The 23,390-nt window shown below is 35.4% G+C and overlaps 3 protein-coding genes and 1 long non-coding RNA gene across 4 annotated transcripts in view; 2 read left to right on the top strand and 2 right to left on the bottom strand.

Moving 5' to 3' along the window:
• Positions 1-4,230, bottom strand: part of LOC105168736 (protein FAM135B) — a gene marked incomplete in the record, with an annotated part of 8,791 nt that extends 4,561 nt beyond the window's left edge. The window contains 8 exon segments of the mRNA XM_020696248.1: positions 7-122; positions 614-668; positions 1,312-1,506; positions 1,669-1,733; positions 2,120-2,274; positions 2,742-2,827; positions 2,937-3,494; positions 3,632-4,230. Of these exon segments, the coding sequence (XP_020551907.1) occupies positions 7-122; positions 614-668; positions 1,312-1,506; positions 1,669-1,733; positions 2,120-2,274; positions 2,742-2,827; positions 2,937-3,196 (932 nt within the window).
• On the top strand, positions 8,456-11,125 carry LOC105168821 (the record flags this gene model as incomplete). Its single annotated transcript, XM_011088977.2, has 3 exons — positions 8,456-8,560; positions 9,148-9,324; positions 10,061-11,125. Coding segments are annotated over exons 1-3 (1,257 nt in total), but the record flags the coding sequence as incomplete, so codon positions are not given.
• On the top strand, positions 11,127-12,882 carry LOC110012486. Its single transcript, XR_002287729.1, has 2 exons — positions 11,127-11,316; positions 12,522-12,882. It is a non-coding gene; the product is annotated as an uncharacterized LOC110012486 (long non-coding RNA).
• Positions 17,273-21,630, bottom strand: LOC105168735 (TORTIFOLIA1-like protein 3). Its single transcript, XM_011088880.2, is given in 6 exon segments — positions 17,273-17,864; positions 18,302-18,769; positions 19,363-19,934; positions 20,439-20,547; positions 20,668-21,329; positions 21,332-21,630. Coding segments are annotated over 5 exon segments (1,899 nt in total). The 5' UTR covers positions 21,456-21,630; the 3' UTR covers positions 17,273-17,864; positions 18,302-18,337.

The following is a 23,390-nucleotide window of genomic DNA, read 5'->3' as shown; positions in this document are numbered from 1 at the left end:
TCAAACAATTCATTGGAGGTAATATCATTGATGTCAATTGGTTGATTGATTGCCTTGCTGAGCTTTTGTAGCTCTTCCAGAAGTATGTCGCGGGCACTTGATAATGCTTTCACAAGCATAACCTGTACAAAATGATGGCAGAACTTTAACCACGTAAACAAATGCAGAAGAATGAAATTGGCAGGATACTGAATGAACTTTCTTTGTCAATGGGAAATACAAATGCATTGAACATATAAAATTAGTCATAGTTGTGTAATAACAGAGGCCATTAGTTATCATCAAAAGCGTCCTTGTGTAGAGTAAACTATTAACTGATTATGGAAATTATTCTAAAGGCCTGCTCAGTTAGCTTTGATCAAGAAATATTTTTTGTTTCATGACCTCATTCTAGAGAAAGCACCAGAACTGCGCTAGCAAACATGCACGGACATAAAGATAGGAGCAAAAAACAACTGCAATTATAAATGGAAATACATGGGAATTTGTGGGCTCTGGAAAAGGAGTCTTATAGAACACGAATAAAGAAAAGAATTGAGTACAATATGATATGAGAATAATCATAGAAGCAAGGAAGATTAGCGGCAAAACAGAAGTCGCAGAGAACACATACTTGCTTTGATTTATCATGCTCTCCGTCAATATCATCATCATTAGCTTTAGGATCACTGCAAAAACACAGTTTATATTGTTACTTCAACAGAATATTCGAAATCAGTAAAAGGTTAACACAGACTGACAGAAGTACAAGGAAACATGCCTCGTAGTTTAAAAACATAAAGGTCAAGAAGAACATAGCAAAAGAGTAAGACTGAGAACACTGTTTTACAAGTATGATAGCACTAATAGGTGTCTTCCTTCTTTCTTCTTTCTTCCTTTCTTTCTCATTACTTTATTTTATATTTCTTATGCCAATGAAAGGGAGCCTTTTCATTTATTTTCATGCATTTTTGTTCTGAAATTTACTCATCCTTACTAGAGCAAATAACTCTCTCTTATGCCAATAAAAGAGTGTCTTCCCATTTATCCTTATGCATTTTTGTTCTGAAAATTGCCGATCCTTACAAATAGCACTTCCTGGAAAGTGATAAAACCTATGCAAAAAATTGTTTTTCTCTCGCATATGTATGGAATATATGATGATAAATGATGCAGGCAAGAGCAAAATTGTCTTAGGATTTTGGCCAACCCTGTCACTAGGTCCATCAACAGTCATCCACAACAAGCTAACAGCAAAATCGTCATCCCTGGTGCCAAAAGAAATAAAAATAAAGATTATATGACATGAAGAAAAGGGAAGCTGTAACAAACCTCGATATCTTCAGAGAGGAACTGTGAACTCCGCTTTTCAGCAAGCTGACATGAACACTAGTATCAACTAGCACAGCATGAAAAGCATCAAAATGAACAGGACAATAGGCATGCAGTCCCAAAAGAGCTTTAGGTGGAAGTCGAAACTCATGCACTGCAGCAGGGGATGTGTCCAAACAAGCCTGAACATTAAACCTGGAACAGAACACTGCAATTACTTAGGTCACGCTTATAACAGAAGGTAGTAAATTTATTGGTTCACTTCACCCAGCATAGCATGTTGGAATAGAAAAACAGAGTGCAAAGCATCTAACATTCACGAGGAAAACACTAGAAAAATAGATTATGTCTGCTAACCTGTTCTCCAACACTGGAGTGTACAACAGCTCAAACTTCAGAATAACAGCGGAGGTGGGTGGACCCTGGTATCAAATGCCAATTCAGGAGCCATAGAAACATGATTGCAACTGTTGAATTTATATGTGCATGTTCTAGCATGGTAAAAGGATTCAGGAGATTTCCTGCTTTCAAAAGTGTTCTCAAATAAAACAATATCAGAAAGGGCTTTAGTTTTAGCCTTAATATTACAAGAATAAGTTGTGCTCAACCCAAAATCCATGGTTTTTGGCTTATATTTTCAGCATTTAGTGAAAGATCCAATCCATTTGTCCTCGATCTTTTCCATTTGTTTCTGCACATGGAAAGTTATATGTATATCCACACGGATAAACATGCATACATGGAGCATATGGTGCAGACGTGCAGTGCATGTCAACCTGCCCACCCAAAAAGAAAAAGAGAACATTACCTCAAATTTACTAAGAGATAAGTTGAAAGAGACCATCATAGCCAAAAGTACATCTTGTCTTGCATATCTGATTCGAAAAGGTTGTGTTGAAAAGCTATGGTCTATGTCATCAATCCTCCAGACTCCATATATGTCATCAGAACCCAAATCAGGAGCTGCTCAGATAAAGAAAGTAAGTCAGTCTCTCAGGCTCTGATATTGGCTAAAGAGCAGGCCTTCTGCAACTTTTAAAGTGTAGTAGGACATTCTTCATAAGAAAACAAAATGAAAAATACAAGAGAATAAAAATTATGGGGATGCTGAAGTTTCAACAATTTGTGAGAGGCAACTCCAAAGAGATGGCATGTTAATACCTGTCTGAATCAATAATGAATCAACATAGGCATAATTAACTTGGCGGTTCTCTCAGCAAGCAGCAGATATAGGGTTTAGAAAGAAGTAAAATAATAAATTAAGTTAGCGTAGACTAATTATTTTTTGGGTGAGCAATCTAAGGATTTTATTTTCTCCCGTGTTTGGATCATGGAAGAACCAAAAGAAATTTTGCAACACAGACTTTTGGGTGAGCAATGGATCACCATACTAGAGAGAACATCAGCAAACCAGGTACCAGGATAATTACCTTCATATTGAACAACCCTTGCTGGAGTCCCTAAGGAGCCAGAATCGTCATCCTCCCACCTCATTGTAATCTTAAGTTGATACCATCTAAAGAACACAATAAAAGTAAACAAATAAAAAGATGGATGCAAATGCTTAACCAAAAGAAATAGGAGATAGAAAATGAAATATGAAGTTAAACTAATATTATACTCACCCTTGCTGGAACAAGTCAAGGTTGTGAAACCGATGAATATAAATGGAAATCTCATGTGCAGCCTCCAACATTGGCCGCTTGAATATTTCACGGTTAGGTTTGAGACTGTTGGGTTTCACTGCCTGCTGCTTCTCCAGCTGATCAAAGTTTAGCTGAGGCGACGGCTTCACATCAGGACCATCCAACCTCTTAGGGGTAAATGATGGTGATTTATTAAAACCATTGATTATCCATTTGAGACGCTGAAGTAGAACTGACATTTATAGTATACTTCTGCACTGGAAATTTGCATCCTCCAATTCCAAAGACAAAAAATAATCTTTATTGGGTCAGGTTTGGCTTTCGAGGAAAAGAGATTGTAGCATTTCAACAACAAAGCAGCTTTGTGATTGGTCTGGGAAAATACAACATTTTCTGCAAATCCGTGCCAAAGAGAAACCTTTCACCAAGAGAACTTCTACACCATGAGATATGATCCTCTCCTCACTAAAGACTGAATGCCCGTTTAGTTCAATGTTGAAGTCTGCAGAGTAGCAACAATAGATTTGAGACACGGGCCTTCTCGCCAACAGTAACATATTAACCACGGAAGGATTACAGACATGCAATACAAAGGGCAATGTTTAGATTGACAACAATAATAGATTTTTATGGCCAACATGCTGCTGTTTTATTTTTTAAATTACTCTACCTACCTTTTAAGCATCTGAAAAAGGGTATCTGCATCCTCCAACAAGTGCTTGAAACCACACTACACACAACTGGAATCTTCCACAATGGATATGTTGGTCAACAAACGACTCATTGCAGCACAATTAGCTAATACATGTGTTAAATGTCCTACCCTCCTACTGAACACCCATTGCAACTGTCAACCGAAATAACATATTCCAATGCTCTTTCTGACTCCTCATTAAGCAAACAGGTGCAAGCAGGCTAACGTTGTGAACTTAGTGGCTAAGATTTAATTCATTTCTACCTAACATATTTCCAACATTACCTTTTGTGGACATTTCTAAACCTAACCCATTGAAGTATATGCAGATAAAGAAGTTCAAGAAAATCAAAAACTGTCGAAACATTAGAATCTCAATAAACACCAAAACAGAAGTTACATGTTAAACCCGATCATCAATCTCCTTCTCGCCACAGTAGCCAAAAAGAAAAATTTAAGCACACCAGAATTCTAACGAACTACAGCAAATTAACTTCACACACGGAAGCATACGAGGAAGAGAAAATTGTACGCTTAGATAAATAGACAAGACTCAGAGGATAAGGTAGAAAGCACAAAACAAGAAGCAGAGAGATGAAGTAAAGAGAAACACCCAGGCATTGCATTTAAATCCACTGATCTAGTAACTGAATTGTTTACAATGAGTTGAAAACCTGCAAAAGTGGTTTTCGTTCCCGCTACTTGGCCGGAGAAATGGCAGTGACAGTCGAGACTATCACGTAACAAAGATACGCTGCTTTGATCTTGGCGGCGACGGCGCGTGAGGGAAGAGACGGCGGTTAGCGGCGGGAGAGAGAGACAGAGAGGAGGAGGAGAGGTTTTATATAAGAATTAAAGTCGTCTTAGGCAGCTGAGTTAATTACTAAGAGACTTGGAAAACAACTGGCATTACTCATTTTCTCCTCTTTTATATTTTTCTTTTTCCTTTTTCTTTTTATGCTCAAAGGGCATAATTGACAATCCGTGCTTGCAATAATTTCTACTTTTATGATAATAATAAATTATAATAAAAAAATTAAAATTTAATTTAGAGAATGTTGAGCGTGGTTAAAAATAAAATGTAAATATTTGACGGGAAAAATTTAGTATGTACAATATTATTAAGAAGTTGCGAAAATTGGTGTTGAGAAACTTATAACTTGAGATCTTAATTAATTAATTTTAAACTACGTAAAAGCATATAAAACATATTTACAATTGATAAACATTTAAATTAAACTATTGCAAACACCCGCGATGGAATACCGAAAATGTACATATGATTAGTTTTTGGATTCATTTTCATTCTATAAAAATGTATGAAAGTACTTTCTCGTGTAAATATAAATATATATATATATATATTTGGATTTAAATGTATGAAAAAAAAATGAATCGTAAATTACATCATAATTATGGTGTGAGTTTCATTTCGTTTTTAATTTTATATCATTGATAAGTATGATTATTTTGTTTATTTTAGTACAAATATATAAAAAATAATAATTACACATCTTATTACACCAAACATATTTCTTAAAAGTAAAGAAACAACGGTATTTTACCAAACATAATTGTCTTAAGAGTGTACTACTCAAAACTATTTTGTACTCAATACGAAAAATCTCATTTAAATTTAAAGGGCTTATACATATAATCGATCGATGTTTAATTTTTGGTAACTTTTATATATTAATCAGATTTTCCCAAGACTTACCTATCATCAATTTAGGGGTGATGTAATGATTTGTTGGAACTAATTATTGTTTTCTAAATTGATCAAATAGATAAATATTTTATAGCATAAGAACAATGGGAGAGAAATTTCCACTTATATTTTTCGTTAAAAGAGCTTGACAGATCCAGAAAAACTTATAAAATTAAGAATTCAGTACATTCATATATAAGTTTTTTCGTAATAAAAAGTATTTCAACTTTTACATAAAAACGATGATAAGTGACCCAAAACAAACTTGCTCTTCCGGATGTAATGAAACCCTTTGCTTTGAGAAAGGGATGCCTCAGATTTTTGCTGCCTTTCATATATAAGTTTTTTCGTAATAAAAAATATTTCAACTTTTACATAAAACTTTAAATCGTATTTGCTAACTTATCGTGTGGTAAATTGTTAGATTATGTTGCAAAGTATTTGTCTAATTTTATCTTGTTTTGGTTTAGATAAAATGAATTTTGTGTTGTATATATACTTATAACGTGAGTAATTGGAAAATTTAAATGATTTATTTTGAAAATGATGTTTTAACTTTTAAGTACTATGCTAAATGTGTACGGCAACATGAATAATGAATAAATATTTTATGAGTTTGTAATATAAAAAAGTAAGTCATTTTCATATTTCGTGTAGTTCTTTCGTTATAAGTTCCAAAAAAGAAAAAAAAATGAATAATCTATATGTAAAATCACATAAGGATATATAAATATATATTATACTAAATATTGATATTTTATGAAATTATGTCTACTTGTTTAATTATCAAATGGAAAAAGTTTAATAATTTATTCGATTTAGTTTATTAATTCAATTCATTATTAGGTTAGAAAAAATAGTATATATATCAAATTAATTTCCATAAATTTTGCGGAACTAATAATACAAATTATTACTTGCCCTATACTTAGTTCAAAAACTCTTCTATAAAAATTGAAATTTCAAAAATTATAAATCATCAAAATCTATGAATTTTGCATCCTAATTTTGGCATCTTTGTGGAGAATCTATTTCGCTTATGCAATAATTATGTGCAATTTCGAATAATATATTATTGTATAGGGGTACCATAATGTAAAAATACCAAATAGTGTGTCTTAAAATGCATTTTTTCTTTTAGAATATACCAATTAGTACTATATTTAATAACCTCTCATTAATAGCCCGTTGTACTAGCCAAAGTGCAATGATATTTAACGCGGATAAACAGATTATATTAATAAGTGACATTAAATTATTCGTCGTCATCGACCATAATTCTAAATCTTTACTCCGAATTAATGCAAGAGATTTGTTGTTCTTCTTACTTGTATCATATTTTGTTCAAACATTTTATTATGACAGCGATATTTGTGAAATAACATATTTTTTGCTTCCTATATTTTTTCTAACTAGTGAAAATTTAAGGGTCAACTTTTTTTTTTTTTTTTTCTGTGTAAGTTTAGGTTTATGTCTGTCTACGGTACTAGTAGATAGACATTTTTGTTATTAATTTTATTTTCATTTCTTAATTTTTCGTCTGTTTGAAAATCACAATATATGCATATTTGGTTTTATATGATTTTAATTGAGAATATTTTCAACGTCTCCTCACTTTAATAATGATTCAAAAGCACAAATTTCATACAAATTTTGAAATAATAAGAATCAGTACTGTTAATCATACATTGATATAACACTGCTTCTACTTTTAAATAATAGAAAATATAATGCTCGACCATTTATATGAATAAAAAGCTACATCAATCTGATACCACTAATAATAAAAAATTATAATTTATTGAATTAATTCAAATATATTTTTATTTCAACATAAAAGTAATTACAAAAAAATAACAAATAGTTGTTCGCCAAAAAGTTACATAATGAAATCAGACATTTGAAAATATTGGTACCCCAATTGTAGGATAAGTACAAAGTAAGAAATTGATATATATTTGAATTCATGAAATTTGTATTGTAGAAAATCAAACAAAATAATCCATCAATAAATTCTAACACGCTTCTTCCTTCCAAAGACGTTCAGTTTATGTCGCAAGAAACAATCCTAACAACTTTTCTGAAATATTCAAATAGATTAGTTATTGAAATGAAAACAAATAAGATCGTGTTATATTTTATGATTAATCAGGGCGTAATGAAATGTACCTTTCCATGGCCTTATAAATCAATATACGTAAGATCACTAAAGAAAACAGTGATAAAATATTAAATAATAATTTTTAAACTGTCAATAAAAACATATTTTAAATGACAATAAATTTAATTTTATCATAATATAATTATTTGCCACAATGATCATACATTAAATTGTTATTATATATAATTAGTGACACATTTATAATGATAATAATACAATATAGTGATAATAATATTTATTGTTATTGTATTTTCACTATCAGGAGTCACTAATCATTTATCGTGATAATTTTATATACAATTCTTTTTGCTACTAATTATACCTAATGATAACATCTGCTAAAATATTATCAGTATTTGAATTATGAAAATCATGAAGTGACAATTTTAATACACGTTATTTTATTTTTTATTGTTAGTATTCTCTTTTTTGTATAGAAACTATTTGACTTGAAATTAGAAACCATATGATAAAAAATAATCTCGCAGATATATAAATATTTTTAATAATTTATAGATTTGTACCAAGAAAATAAATATAACCATGTTAAAGTGAAGAAGCTTAATATTTATTTTTTTGAAATAAAATTTTGTAATTATTCTAAAATACACTACTATATTTGTGATATCAAATATTTTTTTATCCATAAATATGCAATAATAGTTTATTTAAGCATAAGATTCTTAAAAAAAAAGTTAAATACCTCATTTGTATATTTTTCCCTCCAAAAGCCACTCCCTATGCACCGAGACACGTGCTTTATCCACGTGGCAGGGTCGTAAGCAACCACGTCACGTGATCACGCCGCAAGTGGGACCACCCCGAAGGCTCGATTGTCAGCTTGCATGGCGTTTCAGTAAATAAGCTCCTTATCAAGGGGTAATTCGGTAAATTGGAGTTTCAGTTCATAACAGACAGCTCTGCTGAGCGAACACAAAATTGAAAAAAAAAGACTTAAGGAAGAAAAGCTCTTCGGTCCAAAAAACCTCAAGAGAAAGGTTTGATTCTTTTTAGGAATCGGAGTAATGGACGCCGACGAGGTAAGTCCCGCCGCCCCTTTTGGAGGATTCCAGCCACCAGCGGCATCCGTGGTCGCGGTGGTGGAACCCATTTCTTTGTTTTCTTGAACAGCCCCACCAACTACCTAACTGATTCCCCTTAACCGTTCTTGTACCCTCTTTTTTCTTCTTTCCGCATTTATTCTTTGTGGGTTTGGGTTTTGATCTTGTTTTCTTCTGTTTTAAGTTTTCATGTGAATTTTAATGGTTTTGGAAGTTGTTCGGGTTTGTGTTTTTTGAAATCTTGACTTTTTTTATGTGTTATTTGAAAAATGGTGGAATGATTAGGTGTTCCTTTAAGCTTTATTTGATGATTCGAAGTAGTTCTTGTTATTTTCTTGATTATAGATGTGGGTTTTTGATCTTCTCTTTTCTTTTTTTTTTAAAAAAAAAAGTAAATAAGTTGAAGTTTTTGAAAATGGGGCAAATTTTGGTACTTTTGTAGCTTTCGTGCAACCTTTATCTGTATTTTATTGCTTATTGAAGATTATATACAGATGTGAGATGTGTCTGGGATGTGATTCTTTAAATCTCTTTTGAGAAAAAAATAAATTCTGTCTGGAATGCAGAAATTAACGGCGTTGAAGAAGGCGTATGCTGATGTAATATTGAGCATATCAAAGGAGGCAGCGACTAGAGTTATGGCCTCAGAAAGGAAGTCTGTGAGGTATCAGCATGAGCTGAAGGTGGCAAAAGAGGAGGGGGTCCGGATGCTGCTCCGCCTCAAGCAGATGATGGATTCTCAGGTGAGAATAATCTGATTTGAAGCTAGCGAATGAGGATATGGAGCTTGTGTTCTGTTGGGGTTGAGAATTTTTTAAATGATTTTGTTGGTCGAATGTGTTGATGATGTCTGTTTTGCATGTAAATTTTTCAGTGATGTCTTTTGTGGCCGACCCTAAAGATGTTACTCGTTTCTATGTATTAGTCTGATAAGGACTTGTTGTTCTTGGAAATTAGGATCATCATATGTCTTTTTGTTCTTTACGTTCTTGATAGGTCAATGTCTTGATATATGAGAACTGATCGTATCGCTTTCTGTTCTGACTGTTGTACATTTATGTCAATCGAATCAGAACAACTCAGTTTGGAATTTCTCTCGTTGACCCGCCAAGATCTCAAAATTGCAATTCATAAGCTAAAGGTGTCTGGTATCTTATCTAATTTTCCTTTGGCAGTTGAAATTCTCTCATGTGTTCCTTTGGTGGAATTTTATTAATTTACAATGTCCTTTAGTTTTTTTTAGTTGGGCTATTATTTGTTTATTGCTGAAATTGTTTAAATTGTCCATCTTTTCTTTCCATAGCATGTTTGGTGCTAGTAGCAAAGTAATTAATTGATACTGTCATCTTTCTCAGAAATGGTTTGTGAGGCTGGCATTATTTCTAATTTGGTTTTGATGCATGCAATTGTGCTTATTCTCCTTCTGTTGCTAGACAGGCAGTAGTCCTATTTATGTCATCTATTTTTCCGAGTTTACAGATTGGTGAGGCAGAAGCAGCATCAGTGAAGCAGCAGAAGAAGATTGAGGAACTCGAAGCTCAACTTCAGGAAGCTGAGGATATTGTAAGTGATCTCAGAGAAGAGTTGCGGGAGCTGCAGACTGAACTGGAAAGGGTAAAGAATGAGAATTTGCAGCATGTAGAATATTGCTGCTATTCTTGTTCAAGAAACATACCAGTGGAAGCTAGAATTTATTCATATAGGTCGAATGAAGTCCTTCCTCCAAATGATTTTTCTGTAGCTTCTGATGTAGCAGTACGGAATCCAAGCCAGAGAAATGAATGCAGCAAGTGCTATAACAAGATAGTTTGTACATGTGGTGCATACGTTAGGAATCGAGATTTGCCTTCTATAATATTGAGAGGCAAAGAGCCTGGGCTGTACAGAAATGGATGTACACAAAGGATCCTGGCATGTGAGAGGAATCTCTTGGATAAGGATTTATGTCTCTCGGAGGAAACTAATAATGTAAACGACATGAAGAATTGTGGGGAGCAGGAAGAGGAAGAAGGTAAAGCGCCCTCCAGAGCAGCACCAACTTGTGGAACTAAAACTCTGACTGAACTTGAGAATAAACTATTGGCAGATATCAAGCTTGACGGCTTGGAATCTTTTCCTCAGAAAAGGAAGAGAGCTATTAGACGAAGAAAAGCTGTGATACCCCTAGGTGGGAAACAATCTTATCTTCTCCTGAAATCAGATCAGGTAACTCAACATTCTGTGTCAAACTACCCAATTTTAGTCGATGACTGTGCTTATTGTGACGAGCAACCTCCAAAGATAGGTCCAAGATTGTTCCCAGATAAAGCTGAGCCAGAAACTCAGCTGGGATGCGCAGAATCATCTAAAGAAGAAAAAAATCTTGTGGGAATTCGTGCTGAGATGAAAATGCACAAGGATGAAGGACCGAATGAAGAAAATGTGCCTCTAGTGGAGGAAACTGGGTTGTCAGATAATTTGTCGTCTCCTGATTGTAAATTGGATGCTGAGGACTTAGAGTCAAATTCGCCTGGCAAAAGTAAAGGGCGCCCCAGCCTACAAGAGTCATCAAATATACATTTCAAAGGAAGAGAAAGAGACAAGCTCCAAGCATATCTGAAGTTGATGTCTCTCTTGAGACAGAAAATAAAACAGGAGATGGGAAAAATTGCCATCAGGAACTGGAGCAACACAAGTCCAGCTTGTTAGTAGAGTCATCGCGAGATAGTAGGCGGTTGGCCCAAGTTGCTCGACAGGTTGGTGGATGAAAACCTTTCAACTGTACTTGACCTATCTGTACTTTCTTTTATGCATGCAAAGCTGGTAGATTACATGCGTAATTACTTTCGTTGTTAGTAAGATGAAGTATGTTGCATTTACATGCTTGAGCGAATTAGTGTGGATTCTTTGTGGTCTCTTGCTAAATGCCCTGCCAGACTAGATAGCCTCTGAATGCTGTATGCCTGTTTTGTTACTGAATCAGATCTTATGCCTATCTACACATGCTCATTGCCCTCTCAAGATAGCAATAACTTGAATTATTTGATACTATATGATGCACAGTCGAAGTTCTTGGAGATGTTTTCATGTGTATAAATCCTACTTTAGATACAAGGAAAGGAAACCTATGAACAATGAACAATTGCTGCAATATCTTGGCTCTTCTGTTGATAATGTTTTTGATCGCTAATAGGTAACAACAAATGCTACAAAGAATCTTTGTAGCATTTGCATTATTCGTGCTGAAATGCTGGTGCCTCCGAATGTGTGAGCTCTCCACAAAAACCCATTGCCACCAATGTGTGGCTATCTGCCTCAAAGGCCTCAATAGAACTCTATCTACCTTGACCTCCCCTCGTGAAATTCCCTAAACTAGAATTTGCTCATGAGAATTGGCTGATGCTTCTCTTGTTCAAAATTGCTTTTAGATCTGATGGTTGTAACCAATGATGGCTATGATTGCGGGTCAACGGTTGGCCGCATGGAGTTTGGTGGGCATTGCCATGGTCCAAGATCAGGCACACAGGGTTTTGCTATGTGTGTGATCTAACATGCTCGTTAGCACAAAGGATTTATGAGAATTAATTAAAGAAGATGCATCAAAATTTCAAATAAAAGTTTGTTGTGTATCTTACCTTTATTCGGTTCTCCATTCTTGAAGAAGTATAATGCCTTGCTTGTCAGCGAAATTTCAAAAGCATTACTTCATTTTACAAATGATGCACTTGCAGCAAATCTTTTGCATGTAGTTGTCCTTCCAAGGTTCTTGTCTAATTCCTAAAAATTGTGGTTGTGTGATGGCGTTTGGTGGAGCCTATGCTGCATCGAATGTAATAAGTTACTTTTTCCTGCACGGGATATATTTCTTACGTCAGACATTCTATTTTTGTCCATCACGCATCCTATTCTTCTTGCATTGCTTAAGTAATGACGTTTCTCTTGCTGGTTTCCACATTTGCAGCTTATATCATTGTCTGAAAAGAAGTGGTGGCGTTAAACCTGGTTTTCGGCTTAGGAGTACAGTGGGAACGCTGAGCTACAGGATAAATGTCTGAAACTCCAGTTGTTCCCAACTATGCAACAGAGAGAGAGAGAGGGAGAGAGAGAGTTGTTGATCGGGATTTGGAAATTATGGGCTCCCATGTCCAAATAACTGCAACTTAATCAGTACTGTAGATTATCGTTAATCTCGATTCATTTGGGGTTATGTCCAAAGCTTCCATTCAAGAGTAATGCTTTTCCATTTATCCATGTTGCAATAGGCATAATCCAGTGAGTTCAGTTCTTGTTCAGTTGGCCATGGAGCAGATTGGGATTTTCCATCGCAATTCCTATTACATCTTCTATTTTATTTTACATATATGTGCTACACGTATAAAGATTACATCATCAATTTTATTTAGAAAAAGATTTTATGCACATAACGTGTATACATAAAACGGAATAAAAGATATAACAGGAACTGCAGCAGGAAATCCTCCTAGTCTAATGCGGAGGATGAGATGCTGTTTTTCTTGAATGTCCTAATCCTTGCCCTTGTGTTTCTGTTTAAGATTTGATGATGGAGTAAAATGAACAAGGAAGGTAAAATCAACACTTTCTTGGTATTTTCTGTTATTACAAATTCAGATGGAATTGAAAATGAGAATCAAAATAGTGTTGATGTTTGCATGTGAAATATGTTATATTTCAAATTTTTTGAAATCTGTTCTTTTGATGATCTTCTCTTATGCTAGAGTGAGACAGATGGATGCATTTGAATTTGAGAAAATAATTAAAAAAATGATTTTAAATAAATTTAAAATTTATTGATATTCCAAAAATTAATTGATGTAGAATAATGCAAACGAATTTAAATAATTTATTATCAGAATTCAAATTTCTCAACAATTTGGGTGATTTTTGTTTTCTATTAATTTCAAATATAAATGATACCTTGAAAGATATTATTATTATTAAAAGAGAAATTGATTTATACCATTAAAGACTTATCTTTAATTACCTGAAAATATAGATTAATTGAGTTATGTGCAATTTAATTTGAAAATTGTGTAAATATAAAATATAAAATAAAAGAAAAATAAAGTGGGGTGGGGGGGAGGACAGGAAATATTTGAAGATGTATGTCTGTAAGGGCAAAATGGTAAAAGAATACATATCAAGTCCCAGTAGCTATCATAAACCCTTTTAAACTGAAATTTTCAAACCAGGGTTTCTATACACTTTGCATTTCTGCCCTAATTTTCATAGTGTTAGCTCACAGATTTCTGAATTTATTGGGGGAGAATCATACGGAATCTGGACAGGATTCACGCGATCAAACTGCCCAGATTGGAGGGGTTGAGTGTAAATGGCGGTGGCGAGCAAAATTGGGGACTGGGCGTTCAAAGCGTTCACGGCGGGCCTTGGCGTGGCCACCATATATCTAACCGCTACCTTCTCCGTCAATGTCTACCGTGGACTCGCTTGGCATTCCGCTCAATCGGTAATAAACCTTGCCCATGCTCGTTTTACCTGTTACTCTAGGCTATTTCTTCTGGATCGTATCATTCGGTTGTTTCAGAATTTGAGTCACACAAATAATGGGTTCTGTTTGATTTTATGGTAGTAGTTTGAAAGGCTAAAGCTTTTTTCTGATAACTTTTGTATCTGATGTTAATATGTCATTGGAGAACCTATTAGGTATTTTTTATTTGAAACTGTGGGGGTGGGGGAACCTGGCTTATAATGCTTTCACAATCTTAGCAATATTAAATTGATGCTAATTAAGAGAAGCTGCTGCTGCGATTTTGAAGCTTTAGCTAAAATATATATGGCACAAATAATTTTCTTTTCCAAATGTTTGATGTGCATTGATGAAGCAGCATCTTGCATTGCACTTATCCATTCACAAAATGAAAAACAATAACTGTGAATTAGTGCTTGCTTTGATCCACAAAAATTGCTGCAAATTTCAAAGCTTTTGCTGAATATATCATATTTGCAAATGTTATTTCTTTTCAGACATCTAATAATCTTTAAATGATGAAGCATGCATTGTCAGCTGCGCTTGCACACCAAGAGGTTGCAGGTGTCTTTGTTTTCAAATTTCTGATGAGCTTTACCTTGATGAAGCATGCATCTTGCTTTGCACTTATGCCCGGGAGGCCCAGGTGTCTCAGTGCATTATAATAACTTTATTATTTTGGCTAAAGTACCTAAAGAATTTAATTGCCATTACTATTTCAAGGTTGGATGGAATTTGGGGAAGTGATCAAAGATGAAGAAGTTTCTGAAACAAGTTCCTCTATAACAAATACCTGCCCAAAATTGACGTCTGAATGACATCGCCATAAGTCTGCTGCATTATTAGTAATATCAGGTCACAGTTAGGAACATTCTTTTGGAAGACTTTCTTCTTCCACTATCTCTTTGAACATTGATTTCGTAGAGAGGGCTGAAAGCCTGAAAGTTGATAAAAGCTGTGTAATTAATTTGATGTCTCCACCCCCCGAATACTTCTGGTTGTCTGGGTGAAGGGATGACTCTTTTGTTCTCATGAACTTTAAGGTTTATGACACTTATATTTATAGGAACTGAGAAAGTATCATCATGCGTCTTACTTTGTTTTTCTACTTTTATCTAGAGTCATCTTGATGTTATTAAGTATGGTGAGAGGAGGCTGTGACCACAATGGCAAGAACAACTGGGGAGTCTGATTTCTTGCCATTATAGCGCTGCTTCTGGGTCTGATTTATAGTTGTGTTTGTTTTTTCTTGATAATTAATAAGTGAAATGGCTAAAGTCATGAAGGATGTGTCTCTGGTGTATGCTTTATAAGGATGATGTCATTTACATAGATGGTAAGGAAAGGGGAATTGCCCCTAGTATATGGTAGTGGAGAGAGCATTTGTAGAGCAACGGGCTTAAAATGAGTTTGAGCAAAATTGAATAGTGGGGATTGGGGAAGCAATTTTAATCAATTGTAAGAGTACTTGCAGTTAGGTATGAAATATTGGATTTTGTAAATGTGAATGTAATTGATACGTAGGCTAGGCTTGAGTTTTGTATGGGCAAAAAAATCTGTCAAGGTACACATAACACATTTCTCCCTACATTAGATCTATAGGTTGCCATGTGTGTGGCCTCTGTGTGTTCATTGATTTGATAGTTTGAGTACAGACATCATTTACTTGCTCTAAACATTAGCCTGTATAAATGATATTATGCTGCCTTATCATGTTTAACATCAGAACTGAAGCAAGTCTCAAACAATGGTGAAAGTTTATGAAAATGCTCTCATTGTTTGTGGAGTTTATTCTTTTATGTTGATCTGAATTACTTTAAACTCGTTATTTTTTATTTTCTGTACTCTTAATGTAACCTCTGTTGTCTTGCTCTAAGAGAACTTATTCAATTCTTGTTTTCTTATTGTGTTGCAATTGCATTATTGCAAAATCATCTAAGCTTGTATTTTGCAGAAGGCTGAGAAGGAAGGACCTATTGGTCAAGAGGCTGAATGAGTTTTTATTGTAACTCGCCAAATTATGATTCCTTAATGGCTGGATATTTGGAATAATGCTTTTTCTATTACTCTATGTACTCTTTAGCTGGTTGAATCCAAGATGGTGTGAATCAAGTTAGATCGGATAGCATGTAACAGAAAAAACCTACACTTACCAAACGATGTGCAATACTTGATTTTGTTTTGGTTGGGGTTTTGAAGAGAAGATGTGGAAATTCACTATAAACCGACTTTTATTCAAGAAAAATGATGGAGAGTACAAGGTACTGTTGCTGTACATGAAGTAATGATACTGATACATGCTTCTGTCTCACCCTGCATCCATCTTTACTTGGATATGAAGTTATAGTGATAATGATAAGTGTTGCACTGGCACCCCAACACAGAAATCATGACATGCTTTACTCATTCTATGGTGGCTTCAGTATAGGAGATTTTAAGCTGTGTATGGTATAGGATTTGTGGTAAACTCTGCAGTCTGCTCTATGTACACATCATGGATCGCTTGAGATTGACCAGTATCAAGGTGTTGGATTGAGATCTTAATTTTCGAACATGGGTATAATTAAATGCATTTAAAACGGGAGGAAATCATAAAACGGGATGAGCTCTCTCATTGGAATAGCGGACACAAAGGTAAAATTCGATGCCAATCACATGAAAAAAAAAAAAAAAAAATACTAGAATTCCTGTTCTTCGCTTTTTGTAGAGTTTGAGGTCTTAAATATTGGAGAATTACCATTGGACAATTTGGACAGTTTGTGGAGGAGGATTATTAAATTTATTAATAAGTACGTCCCAAAACAACCAAGCTACTCGATCTTGATTGGTTTAGGAGGGTGTTTATTAAATTTATTCAAAGATCTTACAATTTAATACATTTTGCAAGCTACTTTTTTTACCTTAAAAGATATTAGTTTTTATTTTAGAATAAGAAAATAAATAAACAAAGTTGGGAAAATTGTTAAAATTTGTATCTTCTTATTTTTCAGTTTTAGCAGCACAAATTTTTGAAAAATACTATCAGGTACTATTTGAAATTTTATAAGTTTCAAAACATTTCATAAAATATTTTGAAGAGTTCAAAGCTCATCCCAACATCCCTATTAAAGCTTGTTTTACCTCTAAATTAATACTAATAATAATTTATTTAAAAAAAAAGAAAAGCTCAAACACATTTTTCCAAGATCAATAAATTTCAAACAAACTTGAATAATAAAATGTTGGATACGACCCGATTCATGGATACCTTATATATGACTATGAGAATCACCAACCGAGGCGCATTCGCACGCAACGGGTATCTTCTAACACACAAGCTTTCCTTACAATGGGTTCATGTGGTCCATAGCCATTGATTAAAGGTTAAAACTCATCATTCAAAAGATGCTGCTACCAATGATTCACATCCCTCACCTATCTTTCAAATGATGATTACTCAGATTCAACAAAGAATGGAAACATATCTCACTAGTCACTACATAAAGAATAAAACACAGGTTTCTTGACTATATGCATCATTACTTCATACTAAGAGCAGAGATCGGCCCTTTGTCCTCTTACCCGTGAACACTCGTGTCAGACTCCTGAAGAGCATTTCTCCACTCTTTTGCCATCTTCTATATGAAGATTCTAACCTGATCTTCGGTTGATTGAATAAAACAAACGCTTGGAATATCCAAAGGAGTCAACAGCAAATTTGGCATGAGTGTCCTTAATGAAGCTCAAACTATGTATAGTTGGTTAAAACTGTATGTTCCACACACACTGCCTTTCAAATTTTGGGTCTACCACCTTAGCCTGCATGGTAAAAGACAGAGAAGATTAGAGTCATTTTAAGTGTCTTTAGGGAGTTCAATATGAGACGTCCTCGTTGAATAAATAAAGGATGTTTTCACTGTACTTTTAAATGGAATTGTGAGTGTAATGCAGCGCAAAAACTCCAAAATGAATATGTTAGAAAGACAGACTACTTGTTGAACTTGAATGCAAAGATTATGTGATGTAATTTCTTGATAACCGTTGGACACAAGCTGAGTCGGACAAGAATATTAAAGAAGTATTGAGTTCTCAGAGTAGGCCAGAGCCGGGAAGGCAGGAAATAATTTGCTGAAGAACATCGGAAAGGAAGACAATAACCAGTACATGCCACAGGAGATTATTCCGACATTCTGGTGAGTTGCATAAACAGTAATACAAGAGAAAAGAATATTTCATCAGGATCTATTAAACAGTACCTGGAACAGTCCGGGCATATATATGCACTATAGACATCAAACAGCAATATTTGTTACAACTCCACTTGAGGAAATGTCTGAAAATCCCATGGTGCCGCTAGAAATTTTGGCCAATGGGTTCACTATAAGCCCGCGGCCACCTTGGAGCAGATACCTCCGATTTCCCAGTGGAAATCTTTCACCATCTCCGTTCTTGTCTGATACGCTGCGTACTGCAGCTACTGACGGGGTTCCACTAGAAGATGGTACCCGAGAAGTTGAAGAATGACCTGGCGCTTTTCTCCAGAGCTTTGAGCTCAAGAAATTAGTACCAGGTAGCTTGCAACACATACCTCCAGCTGCACCGTTTTGTGACATCCGTCCAGTTGAGACAGCCAAATCAAATGATATTTCATCCAAAGCAAGCTCAAGACCATGAACACGTGCCTCCAGCGAATGCATACCATTCTGTGAGCTCCCGATAAACCTCTACGTTCCATATTAGAAAACAAATGTCAAGAGTAATGCTTCACTATGTGAGCACACATGATACCTCATTGGCAGGAATTGCTGCCACTTAATGACAGTTTAGATTCGTGCCATCAAAGTAGTATACTATACCTCAGAAGAATCCCAGTACTTTTGGTAGGATGTTGATAGTACAGAAAAGGTTTAATGCAGCCGGCATGTCATCAAATGCCAGAAAAAGTCACAAATATATAAACTATACAGATCAAGATACACGTTTCAAACAGCTATAGAAAAATATACTTACTCACGATTTGATTCTACACTTCTATCGACATGGTGCATGATAATATTAATTTAGTTGCCACAAGCATGAAGAAATTCATCAAATATATTGCAATCGGATTGTAATTTTTCAAACTTTGAGGATACTAATTTTCCTAAAATGCACCCATGTACAGACTAGACATATTTGATAAATCATAAACCGCAAACAAACAGTCCTAAGGTACAGTAAAACCTAAAGATTGAGAGTACTGTTACAATGCAGCTGTAGTTGATATGTAAATGCAAACGTGAGGAAAGGCAATACACGGAGAAAAAAAGCTGGATACCTGCAGAAGGTCCAACAAATTGGATTGCTGATTTTCAATCTGAACAAGTTGCTTTCGAATCAGAGATAGGTCCTCACAGTCTCTCTGGTTCCTACAGATATCTCCAGTTTCATTGCTAACTACAACACTGGCATCACCACAAGGAACAACTCGAGAACCACCTTTAAAGAAACCAAGTTTCAGCTTGTTCTCATTGAAAAGGGCACGTTTGATCTCTGGCTTTTCAAATTGTTTCTTCTCACTCTCAGCAGCTGCCAAAATTTGTTCATCTTTATTTAAAGGACTATCATCTGAAACCACCACGTCAGACGAACCAGAAGGGGCCACAATTTCAACTTTCAAGTTGGAGGGCTTCTTCTGGTCTAACTTCCGGAACATTGCTGGGCCGATTCTGTTTCCATCACCTCCATAAGGACTTCTTTTCCTGGCTGTGGAAGCAGGAGAGCCATCACCAAATGGTGTCCTGGTAGCTGGGCTCTCTAGAAGGCTTCTCCTCTTTACTTGAGGAGTTGCAGAGCCAATAGAGCAGGAAGTTTTGGGGCCAGGTGGGTAACGTCCATCACTAGCATTCTCTGTACCCAGCCAAAAATGTCGAAACAAAAATTCATTATATGAACAATTTGGAAGAAACATTATCAAAGGTTGAGAAAACAAGTGTCAGGCAAAAATGATCAAAGAAGATAGGTCTGGAGTATGAAAATCCAAATCCTATATTGTACTCGGACAGAAATGAACGAGGTAAAAACTATACCATGGACCAGTCTAAAGTGCAATAGAACAAATCAATAATTAACATTTTCTTTTTTATGGGTCAATAATTAACAATTACAAGATAAATGCAAATGGCAGAAAATAAACCTGACATCGGAACAGTCTTTACTAGTCTGAATGCATAATGAACTGAATAAAGCAGAAAGCACAGCATATGAAAACCGTAATCATAATCATTTTACCCGATATATGAGCAAATATATGCTGCAAACATTTAGATCAAAAATTTACACGTGAATCTGAAGAATGAATAAGAAGCAGAAGATTAAACAGCAAAGAAAGATAAAACACATGACAAATCATACCTTTAGATGAAGCCTGTGATTCAGGTAATGGTGAAACCTCGTCAGGTAGATCTGGAATCTCCATCCAAGTCTCTATCATCTGATTCATTGTCTCCCTCGTTGCCTTCACCTAATCAAATGAACCCGTATTTCACCCACACACACAAATCAAGAAACTTTATAGTTTGTGGGTTCTACAGAAATCAATTGAATTCAACTCAATTTCAGCAAAATCCTAAGAAACACAGACCTTATCAAATTTCTTTGCCTCAAAAGTCTTCAAGCATGAAACTTTATACTCCGACAGCGCGTTTTTCGCCACAGAGGCGATCTTCATCAACGCCTCTGCCGCGGCCTTTCTCGCGGCCCAGTCTTCGCTACTCAAGAATTCCATCAAACATGTGACCAAATTCCTAATCACATTCTTTCCACCACTACTCAGCACTCCTTTTACTCCAACTACACTTCCAATCAGCGCCAAAAGTGCCGCCTTCGCCTTGAAGCTCTCGCATTTTGCCAACTTCTCGAGCCTCGGCAACAGTCTTCTCAGTGTTCCGGGGTCCGGATTTCGTGATCCCTCAATTATAGCAGCCAGGCACAGCGCGGCGCCGTTTTGGGCGTTGGTGTCCTGCTCAATGAAGAGAGATTCGACGAAGGGTTTGGTTATGGAGGTGAAAGGAGGAGAAGTGATGTGCGAGGAGAGGGATAACGACGCGGCGACACAGGCGGAACGGACGGATGAATCGGGGTCTCGGAGGCGGCGGACGACCGCGGAGAGGAGCTTGGAAAGGTAAGGAGAGAGGGAATTTCCGTGGTTCTCGGAGAGAACGGAAATGAGTCGGAGGCACTGGCGGCGAACGGGTGATTTGTCGGAGGAGTCGGTGGCCGAGATGGACGATACGAAAGGCGGAAGATGGATTCGAGCTCCAATGCGGCGGCGGAGTGGGTGTCCCTGTCGGAGAGCTTGTGGAGGCAAGTGAGCACGCGGTGCTTCAGGTCACGTGCCTTTGCCTGCTTACTGGAGTTCAAACCCGACATTCTTAACAACTACAATATCTGGAAAAAAATGTATGGCGAACGGCAGACTTATATTCGGGGAGGTGGCGCCGGCGGAATCTCCGGCAGCATTGCGGTGGTTGAGGGCTGTGCGAAGTGGGTGAGGTAGAAGCTCTAAGTACTTCTCTTTACATTCTCTGTCTCTGAATCTCTCCTTTGCTCTTACATATAGAGGTTTGGGGTATTAATGTAAATCCATAATTGGTCTTTTTTACAAGAATTAACCAAGAAATACGTAGTCACCGTTGGAACAACATTCTTAACGTAGACGGCTTAATTCTTTTTTTATTACAAAAAAATATATAAAAATAATGTTTTTTTAAAAGATATAATATATTTATGTCGAGTGGTGGACAGTCCAACACATTTTTTTTCTAAAATCAGCCATGGAGTTGCGGACAACAAAACTTTTTTTTTCTAACAAAAATCAATCGTCGAATGGTAGACAACTTTTTTTTTTTAAAAAAAAAAATTGCCTCAAAGTCATGGACGTTGTCCACGACCAATATGTCAGAATGCATCAATGAAGTTTTGAAAGGGGCACGTTGCCTGCTAGTGACAACAATAGTTGAAATAACGTTTAGACGTTACGTCCATTATTTTTATGAGAGGAAGGCGACTTTCATGAGAGGAAAGCGAAGAGTCCTGTATGTTGAGCAACAACCAATTATGGATGGATTATACAAGATGTTTGCATGTTGACAAAAAAAAATCTGTTGAGTATACGGTCACGAAATGCATCACTTTCAACAGTCGCCTCGGTCCATGTATGGACATGGACTCAATACCCATATTGTCAAACTTGCCAACTAAGAATGTTCATGCGCAAAAGGATTCAATTTGGCATCCCTTGCTCTCGCGTTCAAAAAGTATGTACTGATACAATATTAATGTTGCATCAATAGTTAAAGATTATTATGATCTAATGGCTAACAGAAATACATATTCTAAATCTTTTGAACTTCTGTAGTCGGAAGATTATTGGAATGTCTCAAAAATTGAATTAATCAACGACACTACTATTCACATCTTTACATGTCCTCGTAGAAACCAAACATCACATATTCAGAATAAGATGGATTGGCCGCAAAAGCGTGAAAGACAACAAGCCCAACAAAGAGGAGATTCTCCAAAACAATCAAATGTGCCAGTGCGAGATCATCCACAATAATTGTATATTTTTGCATTTGCATAAAAAAATTATTATACTATTATTACATCTGTATATGTAATTTTATTTTTTTAATTAATATAATTTTAATATATGATTTATTATAATTTATCATTTAAATTTGTAATTATATATATTTTTTATTAATAATCATTAAATATAATTCTTAAAAAAAAGCCCGAGCCATGGAAGGAGACCACGACATCGAGCCGTGGATGCTATCACGACTCAAGCATTAATTTTTTTTAAAAAGAAAAATTCGTGTCGAGTCATAGGTGCTCCAACATAAATCGTTAACGATTAACTACTGCTGCAATACACGTAAAACTATTATAATCGAAACTGATTTTTATTAATTGAAATATAGGGTGGAAAAAACCGAGTAAAAATCTTTTTGTGTTGGGATTACTCTTTTTCCTAATTATGCAGACATTCATAATCAACACTTATAATAGTACTTGTACTATATATGATTAACCTAATCTTGATTGAGATAACAAAGAATTGAGATTGATGAAATTAAGTAGCATCATTATTTGTGATGAATTGGTAGTTTCAAGATGTTAACCTCAATTTCTTCTATGCATGTGAAAAACTAAGGTGTAAAATTATAGTAAGATGTGACATAAAGTGATTTTCTATTTTTTCTATGTGAATCCAAAGTTCCTCGCTAACATCAAAATTTCATTTGTATCATTGCACAAAAAGTAACGCATGTAATGTAGGCAAGAATTTCGTATATAGCC

This window comes from Sesamum indicum, linkage group LG8, assembly GCF_000512975.1.
Source record: "Sesamum indicum cultivar Zhongzhi No. 13 linkage group LG8, S_indicum_v1.0, whole genome shotgun sequence".
NCBI classification, from domain to species: Eukaryota; Viridiplantae; Streptophyta; class Magnoliopsida; order Lamiales; family Pedaliaceae; genus Sesamum; species Sesamum indicum.
Note: the sequence above shows the minus strand (reverse complement) of the source record. Positions and strands in the feature narration are given on the sequence as shown.